The sequence below is a fragment of the Tachysurus vachellii genome, chromosome 20 (assembly GCF_030014155.1).
Source record: "Tachysurus vachellii isolate PV-2020 chromosome 20, HZAU_Pvac_v1, whole genome shotgun sequence".
NCBI lineage: Eukaryota > Metazoa > Chordata > Actinopteri > Siluriformes > Bagridae > Tachysurus > Tachysurus vachellii.
Genome location: NC_083479.1, coordinates 11,970,978 through 11,984,687, shown reverse-complemented (window position 1 = coordinate 11,984,687; position 13,710 = coordinate 11,970,978). Strand labels below are relative to the sequence as shown.

Here is a 13,710-nt window from a genome sequence, read left to right as displayed (position 1 = left end):
TTGTCATCTAATCCCCATGTCTCCACCCACAAAACTGTCCCTCAATCACTGCTTTTTGCTTTGCACACCATGTAGAAACTCTAGAGAATGTTGTGTGTGAAAATCCAAGGTGATCTTCAGTTTTTGAAATACTGTACTTATACCACCCCATTTTGTACCAACATTCATGCCATGATCAAACTTACAGAGATCACACTATTTCTTCATGTTTATCGTAAACATTAACTAAAGTTCTTGACCTGTATCATCATGATTATGTGCATTGTACTGATGCCACTTGATTGGCCGATTGGATTGCTGCAATAACGTACAGGTTCACTGGTGTTCCAGTGAGAGTTTATTTCATATGCACCTTCTCAATCACTACAGATTGTGTTGTGTGTGGTACTACTTGTGCACTACAGGTGATGATGGCAATATAAAAGGAGTTGTGTTGTGAGAGCAGTAAGGTCATTAATGGCCAGATGGATGGGTCACATGATTGTTGCCAGGTTGTAACCAGAGGACCGATAGGCTTGACTGATCAGGAAAGTCATGGGCCAGTGAATGTATAACAACAGCAGCAACGGCAGTATATTTATTTATTTATTTATTTACTCAATAAAATGAAAAGTAGAAAGAAAAATAGTGAAACAAGGAATTAAGAAGGTTTTCTTTAAGATCTGCTCAGATTAGGTTTGTTACAGTGTTCTTAAGCAGAGCCTTTACTTTACACTGTCTTGTTTATCGCAGGTAAGAATTGTATGAGGGGTGAAAGCTTGATCACTGAGCAATTTATTATTGTTGTTCTATTAAATTATTTGTTGTGCAATTTATTATTGTACCGGTTCTAGAGTGGACTTGTATTGTAAGAACTTAATAAACAGTTAATAATTGTGTAAGGAGATTTTTTTTGTAAGGAGTCTCCAGAGTCAGAGTCAAATTAAAGCTTTAAGTTGAACTTTTCTGACGTCTTTAGTACATAGGGCTTTTTGTTTTATATACAAACTAAAAAGCTGCATTTTTAGCCTTATTTAAAAATTAGGATGCATTATTTAGCGTCATTTAGTTTAAAAGAATTAAATATGCTTATAGTACATCATAAAATTAATATATAAAATATTAGAATAATTTAATAGAGGCTGGTGAAGGAACACCTACATATAACTGTTCTAAGTGATAACAAGAGGTAATGTGTTAAATATAAATATGAATTATAAATGGATAAACAACAGTATGCCTTGTCATTCAGTATTTATAAGTCAATTAAAATGTGTAACACGCTGTGCGTTATGTGGAATAAAACACTCTGGATACACCGTTATTGGAAAATAATCAACTTTGGAGTGATAACAGCATCACGAATGTGTCTTGTTGGTGAACAGACAGAAATTTTACTGAAAGGTTAGTGAATGATCAGTAAGTGTTCCTAAGTTATTGTTTCATTGGAGTGAAATAACCTTCTTATGATTATTCCATCACGTGAAAAATAAAACACATTTAGAAAATAGTTCAAAATTAGAAGAAGAGATGGCGACAGATATAGAGCGAGAAGAGAGAACAAGCCACGGTGCAAACTTGAATGAATACGCGAGCGGAACTGAAATAATTATACCGTGTAGAACTGAAAATTAGCCTGCATACAACTTAGAGTCTTGTCAGAAAAACTGCTTTTAGCTGTCACGCATCTAATGATGTATTCATAATTTGGGACGGACACCCAAACGAGCAGCTCCACCCTCAGACACGTTCTTCTCTACTGAAGTGATTTCTGACAGTTTCATCAAAAGTTAATTATGGAAATTGCAATCAAATAGACACAATGTGCCGCTTTCTGTTCTGTATCATTATGTTTATGTTTATTCGATGTGTATACAATGGATACAATAGCCCTTTATTAAAGAATTACAAGCGTGCAAGCTTGGTGGACTTACTGGAAGTGACTGATTAAAACAATAACAATTATCTCTTGCTGTAATTTGCTAACATCAACTTCCTATGCCTTGTTTGTTAAGCTATTTGTAAGAATCACAATAAAGGCTAATTGTGACAGCTGGTGATTCAATTGTGTGATTACCAGCTTATTGTTTTTTGTTTTGAACCGTGACGTAAATTCAAGCAGCTTTTAGGGTGTATCACAACTCCTCCTTGTAAATTGGTGCTGGTATTTTTTATATTCTATTATTTTTGTTATATTTGACAGAATTGCAGGGAAGTGAATTTCCAGACTCATGCTGTATGAGGAAGTGTCTGTGTTATCTCGAACAGAGCCGACTTTAATCTCCTGTTCTCCGAGCGTACAGTGGTTAGAGCTGTGACATTTGTGGTGTTTACAAGAAATAACTGGGATTAACCTGGATTTACGGAGCATTTCACGGTGATCCGGAGACCATTTACGCTACTATACATACTCTCATATCCCCACGGTATTTACAGTTAATTTGGATCAGATCATGAAGTGGTGTGTGTTTTTGTGTGTGTTTTTAGATGTGCGAGAGACTGAAATGGAAGAAGAACCACTAAGGGAAAGAGGAACAGATGCAAACAGACAGAGAGAGAAAGGGAATATTTACTAACGACATGTTAAATTAAACAACTGGCCGAAGTGAGACACACAGTGAATAAGCAACAGGATAAACACATCAGCTCACATTTCTGTAGCATGAAGTGTGAAGTGTTTGTTTGAGCTTTTTCTCTCTCTTCCATATTGCATATTCTTTATTCTGCCTTCATCCAGCCATTACTGTGTTTATCAGGTTGTGCTGTGAGTGTTATTTCCCGTCGCAGCTCTTCCGTTCCGGCTCTCGCTGTAAATACTGTAGGATGGGCTTTTATAAACGGGTGCCGTGTTTTCCTGCACAGATAGCTAAAATGACGAAGGCGCTCTCTGTGTCATATCTGTGTGTGATCCGTGCATGTTATTGTCTCATTTAGCATCCAGCTTAGACTGCTGCCCCCGCAAGAGCGCAGAGATAATGAGCCTGAAGCGCTGGTTCATCCTGATTTTATTTTGTGTTATTTCATTTGATTTTATGCTATTTATTTTCCAGCACACTCTCTGTTGCTGTAGCATAGAGAAAGACAGAGAGAAAGAGAGAGAGAGAGAGAGAGAGAGAGAGAGAGAGAGAGAGATCTTACAGCTATGCTAACCTGTTAAATTACCATTGTGAAACAGCACAAGCAGGATATTAGCAATCAGGCCCTATTGCTTCAGCTCCCCCTCTGAGGCTTCGAGAGGCATAGAGCAATAGCTTTTTTTCCATGTGTACTCACAGCGGTACATGTTAATGCCGCTTTGTTCAAACATTTTAGAACAAGGGAAAAGGAGCAAGGAGACGCAATATTGCAACAGAGCGTTAAAAGTGCACTAATGGCCACACAGAGAAGTGTGTAAGTAATTGGACAGTGATGCAGCTTTTGTTGTTTAGGCTGTATACACCAGTAAATGCGACTTCAACAATAAATTACAAAGTTAAAGTGCAGACTGCGACTGTCTGTTTTAATTTGAGTGCCTGTACATCCAACCATGAACCGTGTAGAAATTACAACCGTTTTTACACATAGTCCTCCCATTTCGGGGAGCGCTGAGTAATTGGGCAGTTGTTTCTGCTCTGTTGTTTCTTTGGCCATCTGTGTGCCGTCGCATCATTAGTTTACGCATAGGAGAGCAAACGAAAGGTCCACAGTTTATTTTAGATGGGGCATTTGCATCTGGTGTGTGCTGCTGTTGTTGCTCAACATGAGGGCCGAGGACGTGTCAGTGAATTAGGAGGGTGAGAAATTAACATAAATCGCTCACTGGCCATTTTAATGGGGAAAACCTGCACACCTGCTCATTCATGCAATTATTAACCTTATATTAACCTTGTAAAAACATTGCCTATTTTTTATTTTTTTTTTTCAGTTTTCAGTTACTTCCTACTTTAGACACAGATTCTTGTTCTTGGCTGCCTTATGGTTCAGCATTATTGAGGTACCACTATTTCTGTCTCTCATCGACAAGGCGTTTCTACCTACAGTACAGAACTGCTCCTTGCTGGATGGTTGATGTTTTTCACAGCACTCTGTATAATCTCTAGAGACATTAGCACTCAAACCAGTCTGTTTAGTACCAACAACTATGCCCCAAGTCACAGTGAACACATCTTTTCCCTCATTCTGATATTTAGTGTGAATATTACCTTGATCTTTATCTGCACGACTTTGTGTCACACTGCTACCAAAAGATTGGCTCATAACTTCATAAATGGATAATTCAATTCAATAAAATTTTATTTGTATAGCGCTTTTAACAATGGACATTGTCTCAAAGTAGATTTACAGTCCATAAAATGTTTATGTAAATGTATTTGCATTTATCCCTATTTATCCATAATGAGTAAGCTTGAGACAACTGTGGCAAGAAAACTATCCCTTAGAGGAAACCTTGAGAGGAACCTAAAGGACTAAAAAGGGGAACCCAATCTTATTTGAGTGACACCAGAGTGAGTGAATATAAATGATTAGAAATATAAATGCATACATAGATAAATGCATAAACGAGCAGATGAAGAGGTGAGATCATAATATTCATTATAAAAATCAGGCTTCTTTATGTGTTAACATGTTTTTCAGGGTTTTTTTTTTAGCTACGTAATATATGATGAACGCTCCTCGTATGTTTTATTAATTCAGCTGTTTTTTTCCACTGGGTGAGCATGCAGCCTATTTTTAGCCGATTTCTTGTTTATGAAGTAAAGCAGCAGTAGTTTAATGGAATCAGGATGCAGTGGAGTGTTTCTCTTAGCAGGAAAAGTGAATCAGCTTCAGGGACAGAGCAAGTAGAGACAACAGGATGGTCTGAGTCACACTGTTTCTGCGTGTGAGGGGTGAGTTACGGAGTTGTGGATGAACGAACATGCTGGAGTCCATGATAGTTTGCACGGATCACAGAATTTATCTGGATGTGTGTGTAAATCATGTGAATAATGCACATAGACTTTAGCATGAAAACTCACTCCAAAATGTATTTAGATTCTTAGTGAAAACTGTATGTGGAATTTATACAGTGCTCGTCCTCAGTTGTTGGAATCTCATGCAAAAATCTTTTAGGACATGACTGGGGCAGTTGTGGCTCATGTGGTTAAAGCTCGGAGTCGATATTTGGGGTTCAAGCTCCAGCACTGTCAAGCTGCCACTGTTGGGCAACTGAACAAGGTCGTTAATCCACCCTGCTCCAGGGGCGCTGTATCATAGCTACACCTGCGCTCTAACCCCAACCTCTTCAGTTGGGATTTGAGAAGAAAAGTATTTCACTGTAATGTATATGTGGTGATAATAAAGGCTTCTATGCCCCCAATTTCGTTTTGCCAGTGTGTCTCTTGTCACTTCCCTTTTCTGACTGAACTACACCCTTATCTTTAACTCTGTTGAGGTTATTCATTATGTGTAACATTTTTAACCTGGTCTGCTGAAAAATTGGCAAAAAAATTTGAATAACATAAAACAATGACTCAGTGCATTTTTTTTTTTTCAATATCATAAGTAAAACATTGAAGACATAAACTTGAAACATGAAATATCTTTATATTAAAGTATCTGTGGTGTTTAGTAATTATGACATCTTGAGAAACATTGCTAGCACAGCTATAAAGCCATTTAACACGAGTAAAAAAATCCCTTTCCAGCAGCTATTAATATAATATTAATAAGAAATCTAATGTAGAAGCTAGACTAGTTAATGATCTACAAGATGACGATGTTTGAATTAGCAGGAAAGTTGAAGCTTTGAAAGCTGATGTATTTGAGCAGAGTTTATAGATGAGGAAGAGGATGGAAAGAAGAACTAAAGTGCTGCCGCATAGCTCGCTTTAGATGGATATCAAGCAAGGGTCATTTCCTCCTGGGACCACTATAAACAGCTAGTACAAGCACAACTTCATGTTAGGCTAAATAAACATCTTTAGTGGAAAATCATTTTAGGTAAAAAAAAATTAGCTTCAAGACATTCACATGACAAATTAAATCTAATATGCATCTATTTCAGTGCTTTCTTATACAGTACTAACATGTTTGCTCGTGTACTGTGTTCTAGGCTATTTCTAACAGGCCCACACTGACGTTTATCTTTGCCACTAGGTCAATGGGCCATTTGTAGCTACATGACCGTTATTTATCCCTGTGGAAGTGTGCTGGCTCTATCTCAGAAGCAGATACAGTATGTAGTTTAGTGCAGCTTGCTTTAATTTACAGTGCTAGAGGTTACCTATGGTACTGTAGGTCTTCACCTCTTGATCGGAATATAACACCACATCAATAATGGAGGCCAAGTGAATAATTTAATGTAACATCAGCTACAGGTGATGGAGGAAAGTGTCAGGGTGATCTAGCTTTGTCACATCTCTTGCTTTAGGGTGTAAAATGACCTTCTCTTTGCCGTTCCTCAGTCTTCAGTTTTTTCCTACTATACTTTCTCCTCATGTATTTCTTCTCTCCTTTCTTTATTCTCTTCATTATCCGACTCTCTTCTTCTATGATCTCGCAGCTCATCAGTCATCCATCAAGCCCTCTTTCTCTTCTTCCTGTCATTTTATTTCTCTCTCTCATTTTATTCTTTCTCTACCCACTCCATTGCCCATGTTAATCTGAACCTGTGTAACTATTTAACTCATACCTGGTGAATGAAGATGGAAGACTGCTGAAAAATGTGTGGTAATACTTTATTTGAACTTTATCTACAGTACATAATGCCTTTATATCAGGTCTAGAAGTATTGTATAAATCTGTTAAAGCGATGCAGAAATTTTGCGAAAGGCTTAAGTCAAAATTAGCAGCCATCAATAATTATTATAAATCGCTCGATCAAGGCTTAATGATACTCCCTGATGCTTATCTGGCAGTTTTACCAACAGTGCGTTCATGACACTTTCATAGGAAAGTCATCAAAGTGCTTTATAAATGCAAATCTGATTAATTTTATTCAAGGGCTTTAAAATCATTCATTTGGCTGTCATGTGGTTTTGATACATTAATGAAGTTGTATTTGAATGGTGCTTGTATTTGAATGGTAGTTTTGAACAAAAAGGGATCACCAATAATTTAAATGAAGAGCACTGTTCCTACACCCACTGGAAACTTTAATAGGAGCACCGGTAGATCTGCTCATTAATGCTGTTATCCAGTCCGACAGTCATGTGGCAGCACAATGCATAACATTAAGCTGATATGTCTGTGAAGATTCTCAGTCATCCAGTTGCAAGAAAGAATTCCGGTTGACTTGATTCAACTCCCAGATTAAGCTGATACAGGTCAAAAGTTTTGGTTCATGTTCACATAAAACATCTGAATGAAAAACATGTGATCTGAGTGATGCTGGCATGATGTGGCATGGGTTTTGATGTGAGACAGGCTTGTATATGATTATTTCAGAAATCGATTTTCACACACAACAGTCTATAGAAGTGACATTTCATGAATAAACATGCACACAGCTCCCAAAAATGAAGATGACAAGACACATTTTAATACTTCACAACTGCATTGTTAGAAAAGACAAGACCGTTCAAAGTCAAAGTTTAAGTTACACCCAATATGTTAACATATAATTTAATGGACGGTTATTCTTGCTTCTAAACTACAAAGTAGTACATTTCATTTGTTACAGTAATACCATATGAGGGGGGCACGGTGACTTAGTGGTTAGCATGTTTGCCTCACACCTCCAGGGTTGGGGGTTCGATTCCTGCCTCCGCCTTGTGTGTGTGGAGTTTGCATGTTCTCCCCGTGCCTCGGGGGTTTCCTCCGGGTACTCCGGTTTCCTCCCCCGGTCCAAAGACATGCATGGTAGGTTGATTGGCATCTCTGGAAAATTGTCCGTAGTGTGTGAGTGCGTGAGTGAATGAGAGTGTGTGTGTGCCCTGCGATGGGTTGGCACTCCGTCCAGGGTGTATCCTGCCTTGATGCCCGATGACGCCTGAGATAGTGGTTGAGTGGTAGTTCAGATAAGCGGTAGAAAATGAATGAATGAATGAATGAATGAATGAATGAATGATTGAATACCATATGATCTTCCTAGCTATACTCAGTTATTAGGTAAATGCCATGCTTAATTTATAGCTGCTACATGACTTTCATGACTCACATCTAAACAGAATATTGATCAGACAGACTTTAACTGGACTTGAAGATGTGTCTTCGATTTGTTTTACTTTTTGCTTGATTCTCTTGCTATAACACCATCTCTTTTCTTCAGCATATTTACTTTCTTTAAGAATTTTGCATCAAAAGCCAATAAAGTGAATAAATATCACAAAGCTAGTTTAAAGATTTCTGACTTACTGTATATTTTTGGTGAGAACAGGACTCTTTCGAAAGGAATGTTGAATTTCTGTCTCAGATCAGCTAGTTTCAAAATCCAAGTAAGATTCTAAATTTCTTAAGAAATGTTAACTTTAAAGAGACTTAAACATAACTGATGTTGAATAATGTGAAGAATAAAAGCAAACACACAGCTACGACAGGATGCAACTTTTCTTAACCAATTGTTCACACTCCTTTAAACTACATACTTATTACATATATTGTAAGGAGAACATTATTAAACAAGAAACAATTTGTGAATTCGCTAGTTAACATAGTCTTGTAAATTAAACTGTTCAGTGAAAGGTGTTAGCCAACCTGTGACTTTTATTTTATCTCTCTGTCATGAAGTAGGAGGCTGAGAGAGATGCAGATTTTAATAAATATCCAGTTAAACTAATCCAAAACACAAGGTAAGATCAGGGTCATAAGGGCACGAACCAGGTCAAGAGATGGGTTATGCAAGATAGATAGAGAGAGAGACAGAGAGAAAGAGGGTGTTGGATTACTGTCCGCCAAGATGCCACAGCTGGGCCCCTGAGCAAGTCCCTTAACCCTTAATTGCTCAGTTGTATAAAAATGTCTCTCTGGATAACAGTGTCTGCCAAATGCTGTAAATGTAATGGAGTTAGATGGCTTCTGTATTGATCCTGAAGGAAATTCAAGCAGAGCTACTGGACAGTCTGCCACTTGTGTCGGTGCCTCAGACCCTATAGCTTATTGCTCGCATTCAGTCAAAAACCAAATCAGTGCAAACAATTATACAAAAGCTTTGTTCCTTTACTTAGCTTTGTATGTGTGTTTGTGTTTGTGTTTGTGCTTGTGCTTGTGTGTGTGTGTGTGCATGCACCCGTGTGTTTGGGTGTGTGTTTCATTACAGGGTTGGTAATGATCAATGACAGGTTGGCCTGTTCAGAAGTCAGGTGATTGAGCTTGTGTTTTGAGATGTGCAGTCTGTGGTGGCCATGTTTGTAGTCACATATATTTTACGCGTTTTGGCAGACACTCTTATCCTGAGCAACTTATATTTTATTTCATTTGATGCAACTGAGCAATTGAGGGTTAAATGCCTTGCTCAATGGCCCTTGCAGTTTGGTGGACCTGGGATTCAAACAACCTTCATAGATTGGTTGTAGTCTGCAGTGTGTTCTATGATTATAATGTCCTTATACACACCAGTAATTCTTGTGTATTTCTTCTTGAATTTATGGCTGACACATGGCTATCAACTAACATTTTTTTAGCTAACTAGCCATTATTTAGTCTTATCCAGCATCTCTAGAACATTTGTACTCTTATTTGTAACTACGTTATTCAGGGTTGTGTCCCTATAGTGTTAGTTTTGGTGAAGACACAACATGTACTTTGTCATATATACTGTATATTTTTTCATATTTACAACATGCGAACTGGTTATAACTACCTAGCTAACATGCTAGTAATACTGCACTCCATAGTAACATAGTAACTGTAGCATATAAAAGAAAATTTGATCATGACTCTGGCTTGAATAATAAACTGAGGCAACGTTGTGCTTCTTGTCACATATCATTGCATATCCTTGTGTGCTAGAGAAGACTTTATCAATTAAAAGCTCAGTGAAGGAATGTGACAATCACCCTACTTTAATTCTTCCCATATTTACATAGTTTTGTTTTCTCCACTCTTGGTAAAGTGGAATGGAAAAATGATTAGCAGGGACCTTTTCCTGTGGGACTGGCTAAGATTCTTCACGCTCTGTGGTTTACAAAATTGGTAGCCTTATTGGTATTCATCCAATGTGCCAGTCCACATGGTGAGGAGAATCTCATTGAAACATGCTGCCTGTGTGTGTGTGTGTGTGTGTGTGTGTGTGTGTGTTTTGGGGGATTGGGGGGTCCCACATTCTGATGCACCATATCACATATACTGTGTGAGAGAAAGTATATTTATGAAATGCAAGATTTATAATTTCTTATTATAAATACTGCTATTAGGTGAGGGGTGGTTGTTCTTTATCTAAACCATCAGGAAAAAAGAAAGCTTTAGTGTCCCAGTCTAATGCTCCGAAACTGAAAATGCTAAAAAGCGACAGCTAAGTATATGATTATTTTCCTGAAGTTTACACATTGCCTTTACGTCCTTGTGACTTTGATCGTATCACATCACACAGAAAAGAAATGTCTGAATAGTGTTTTTATTCACGCTATATAACCATGATGATCATGAAGATTTACCGGTGCTCTTGTTTGTTTGGCCAGGACTAGAATCATTTTTCCCATTTCTCCAAGCTTACTGTACTTGCAAATTTTAGTCTGTTAGGATCTAGTCACAGAGCCTCTTATGCTTTTAACCCTTTTTACTTGTACTGTGGTGTACCAGTCTGTTGGCAGACTGGAATCAGTCATTTTCAATCAGAATAAACAATGAATTATTTTATCAGCACAAGTCTGATATCAAATTAGTCAGGGCACGGTTGGCAGGGAGTCATTTTTATGTCTGTTGGGATAAATTTACACAGTTTTAATGGTTGAAGATAACAGCTTCACATTTTGGCACATCTCTGAGAGCAGAATTAGGTTTGATATCATTGAATATATAGAGATTTGTGTGGAAAATTTTTTTTTTTTTTAGTTTTTTGGAATTTTTCTGTGAATATATTGCCCCTAGGTAAAAACAGTTATACTGAAAAAGTGCAGAGTGTCTACCTTCATACGAAAGAACACAGACACAAAAATCACAGACCCAGATGACTTTTTTTTGGCTTTTGGTAAAATGATTTTTTACAGAATAGGTTTGTATACAACCAAATCATTTTTACACTGTCTTTGTCCTGACATCTTGAACAGTCTGGAAGTCCGGATTGTGCAAAAGATAGCCAACAACAAACAAATCAAAAGATCAAATGGTGTAATTATGTTAATGTTTCCTCAGGCGTGTTTCCCTGTGAAAGCATCAGACATGCAGCGCATTGCTAATTGGGAGGCTCATGCGGAGTGTTGTTTGTGATCAATAGCCAATCAGGAGCTAATAGCACAGCAGAGCATTGCTGTTTGCCTGAGCTGTCACGCCCTTTCCACAAAGGCAATCTGACACTGCAAGTATTATTCCAGCGTCGCCAAACCAATCTCACGGCAAGCGAGCTTCTCGGGAGAAAGATTTTGTCGACGCTGTTTAAGCAGTGGAACAGATTCATTGTGTCTCGTTTTTATTTGAAAACAATACGGATATGTTAGTTTGCAGCTTTTAACTAGAAGCCGTTCATCAAATGAAATGACATGCAATCTCGACAATGGATGTGAATCAGGGGAAATCTGTGAACGGAATCGCTGCATTAGTTCCGTAGTTCCAGTATAATACAAAATGCACCGCACTCAGCTGAGACATTTATTCATTTTTTTATTTAATCTTTTTTTTTTTTTTGTAGAACGGAATAAGTAGTATGCTAGATGGCTGGTGTTTGAGTATAGCTTAATCTAATCAATTGTTTTTTTCCCCTTTTCTCTTCCTCCATTTTTTTCTTCCTCACCCGTTCTCACCCTTTCCCCCCATGTTTGCGCTCCAGCGGCGGCAACGAAAAACAAAGTGAAAGGTGAGTGGAATGCTCCATCTTTCCAGCTCCTTGATTAATGGGGGAACACCATTACCAATAAACTGTGTAGCGATAGCTCGCTTATCTTTTCTACAAGCCTGCCAGACGCTGCCTTCTCCTCCCACCGAGCCCAGCGAGAGGAGCAGGGTTCACTACCCAGAGTTCCATGCAGCTATCCATTCTGCTTGTCATCCCTCTCTCCTTGTCTGCCTTTCTTTCTGTCCATCATCACTTTCACCTGGCATCGTATTTTATGCTTCTTAGTACCTCTAAGCTTTCTTTTTGCAAAGCACACTACAGCATGCTGTACAATCAAGCCTCTGTATTAACACTGAGGTCTGAATTGATTGTTATATAAATAACATCATGTTTTTTGATGTCATTTTTGGATTGGTTTATTTGCTCCCAGACCTCTTTGTGCCTTCTGTTTTCATCAGGTTGCATGAACAAGGGAGAAACTGTCATTTTTTTTTAAAAACGGAGTGGTGAGAAATGCGCCTGTCAAACCCCTCAGTGGTCCCACTGTGGAACAAGAAAGTTTCTGAATGTGGAGGAGGATGGTGAATTTGAAAAATAAAAAAATAAGTGCAAAGAAAAGCATCAAACTCACTCACTCACTCATGGAGAAAGAAATGGTGCTTTTAGTTAATAAGTGATGCAGATAATGTGTGTGAGTGATCATAACATTTAATATCATCCTAAAAGGGATTTTCATGTATATCTACTGTACTGTAGAGACACCAGTTCAAAGAACCAGAATCATGTTTTTTTGTGATTTTCAGTATTTCTGTTAAATCTGAAGAAACATGAAATGTAAAAACACGTAATATTGTTTCATGCATGATAACCAACAGTAAACTGGGTAGTTGTGAATCAAGCTCTTAAAGCTCTGGGTTGTTAATTGAAAGATCGAGGTTCAAGCCTTGGCACAGTTAAGTTGCCACTGTTGGGCTCTTGAGCAAGGCTCTTAACCCTCTCTACTCCAGGGCTGCTGTATCATGGCCCAATCTCCAAAGTGGGAATATGCAAAGAAAGAATTTCACAGTTCTGTAATGTATATGTGACAAAACAAAGGCTTCTATTCTATTCCAAACAGTGTGATACATTCAGGTGGTCAGGGCCAATAGAAATGAACACCTGAGTGGTTTTTATTCCTGTCATCTAAAACCAGTAGAATCACAGACTCACTGAAACTCTAGATATTTTCTTTGACAACACTTAAATAAATCTAAAAGAACATATAAAAAAATAAAAAAGAATATAACATTAATAATAATAATAATAATAACTCTTCTGCTTCTTCTTCATATTATTATTATTATTATTATTAATAATAATAATATTAGCTGTGGGGGGCACGGTGGCTTAGTGGTTAGCACGTTCGCCTCATACCTCCAGGGTTGGGGGTTCGATTCCCGCCTCCGCCTTGTGTGTGTGGAGTTTGCATGTTCTCCCCGTGTCTCGATGGTTTCCTCCGGGTACTCCGGTTTCCTCCCCCAGTCCAAAGACATGCATGGTAGGTTGATTGGCATCTCTGGAAAATTGTCCATAGTGTGTGATTGTGTGAGTGAATGAGAGTGTGTGTGCCCTGCGATGGGTTGGCACTCTGTCCAGGGTGTATCCTGCCTTGATGCCCGATGACGCCTGAGATAGGCACAGGCTCCCCGTGACCTGAGGTAGTTCGGATAAGCGGTAGAAAATGAATGAATGAATGAATGAATGAATGAATATTAGCTGTTAATTAGAAATAACAAAATTACTTCACATAAATGTCATGACTGTGGTGACTGGAAGGGTGGGCACAGAATCAAGTACAGGATTGT

At 38.2% G+C, this 13,710-nt stretch overlaps 1 protein-coding gene across 3 annotated transcripts in view; it reads left to right on the top strand.

Moving 5' to 3' along the window:
• The window catches only part of cadm2a (cell adhesion molecule 2a), a 336,792-nt gene that overhangs the window by 243,131 nt on the left and 79,951 nt on the right, over positions 1–13,710 (top strand). For 2 of the 3 annotated variants that reach the window (XM_060896235.1, XM_060896233.1), the window contains exon 2: positions 11,861–11,887. The exons of the other annotated variant lie outside the window; for it this stretch is intronic. In XM_060896235.1, the coding sequence (XP_060752218.1) occupies positions 11,861–11,887 (27 nt within the window). The remainder of the gene's footprint in view (positions 1–11,860; positions 11,888–13,710) is intronic. 3 annotated transcript variants of the gene reach the window in all.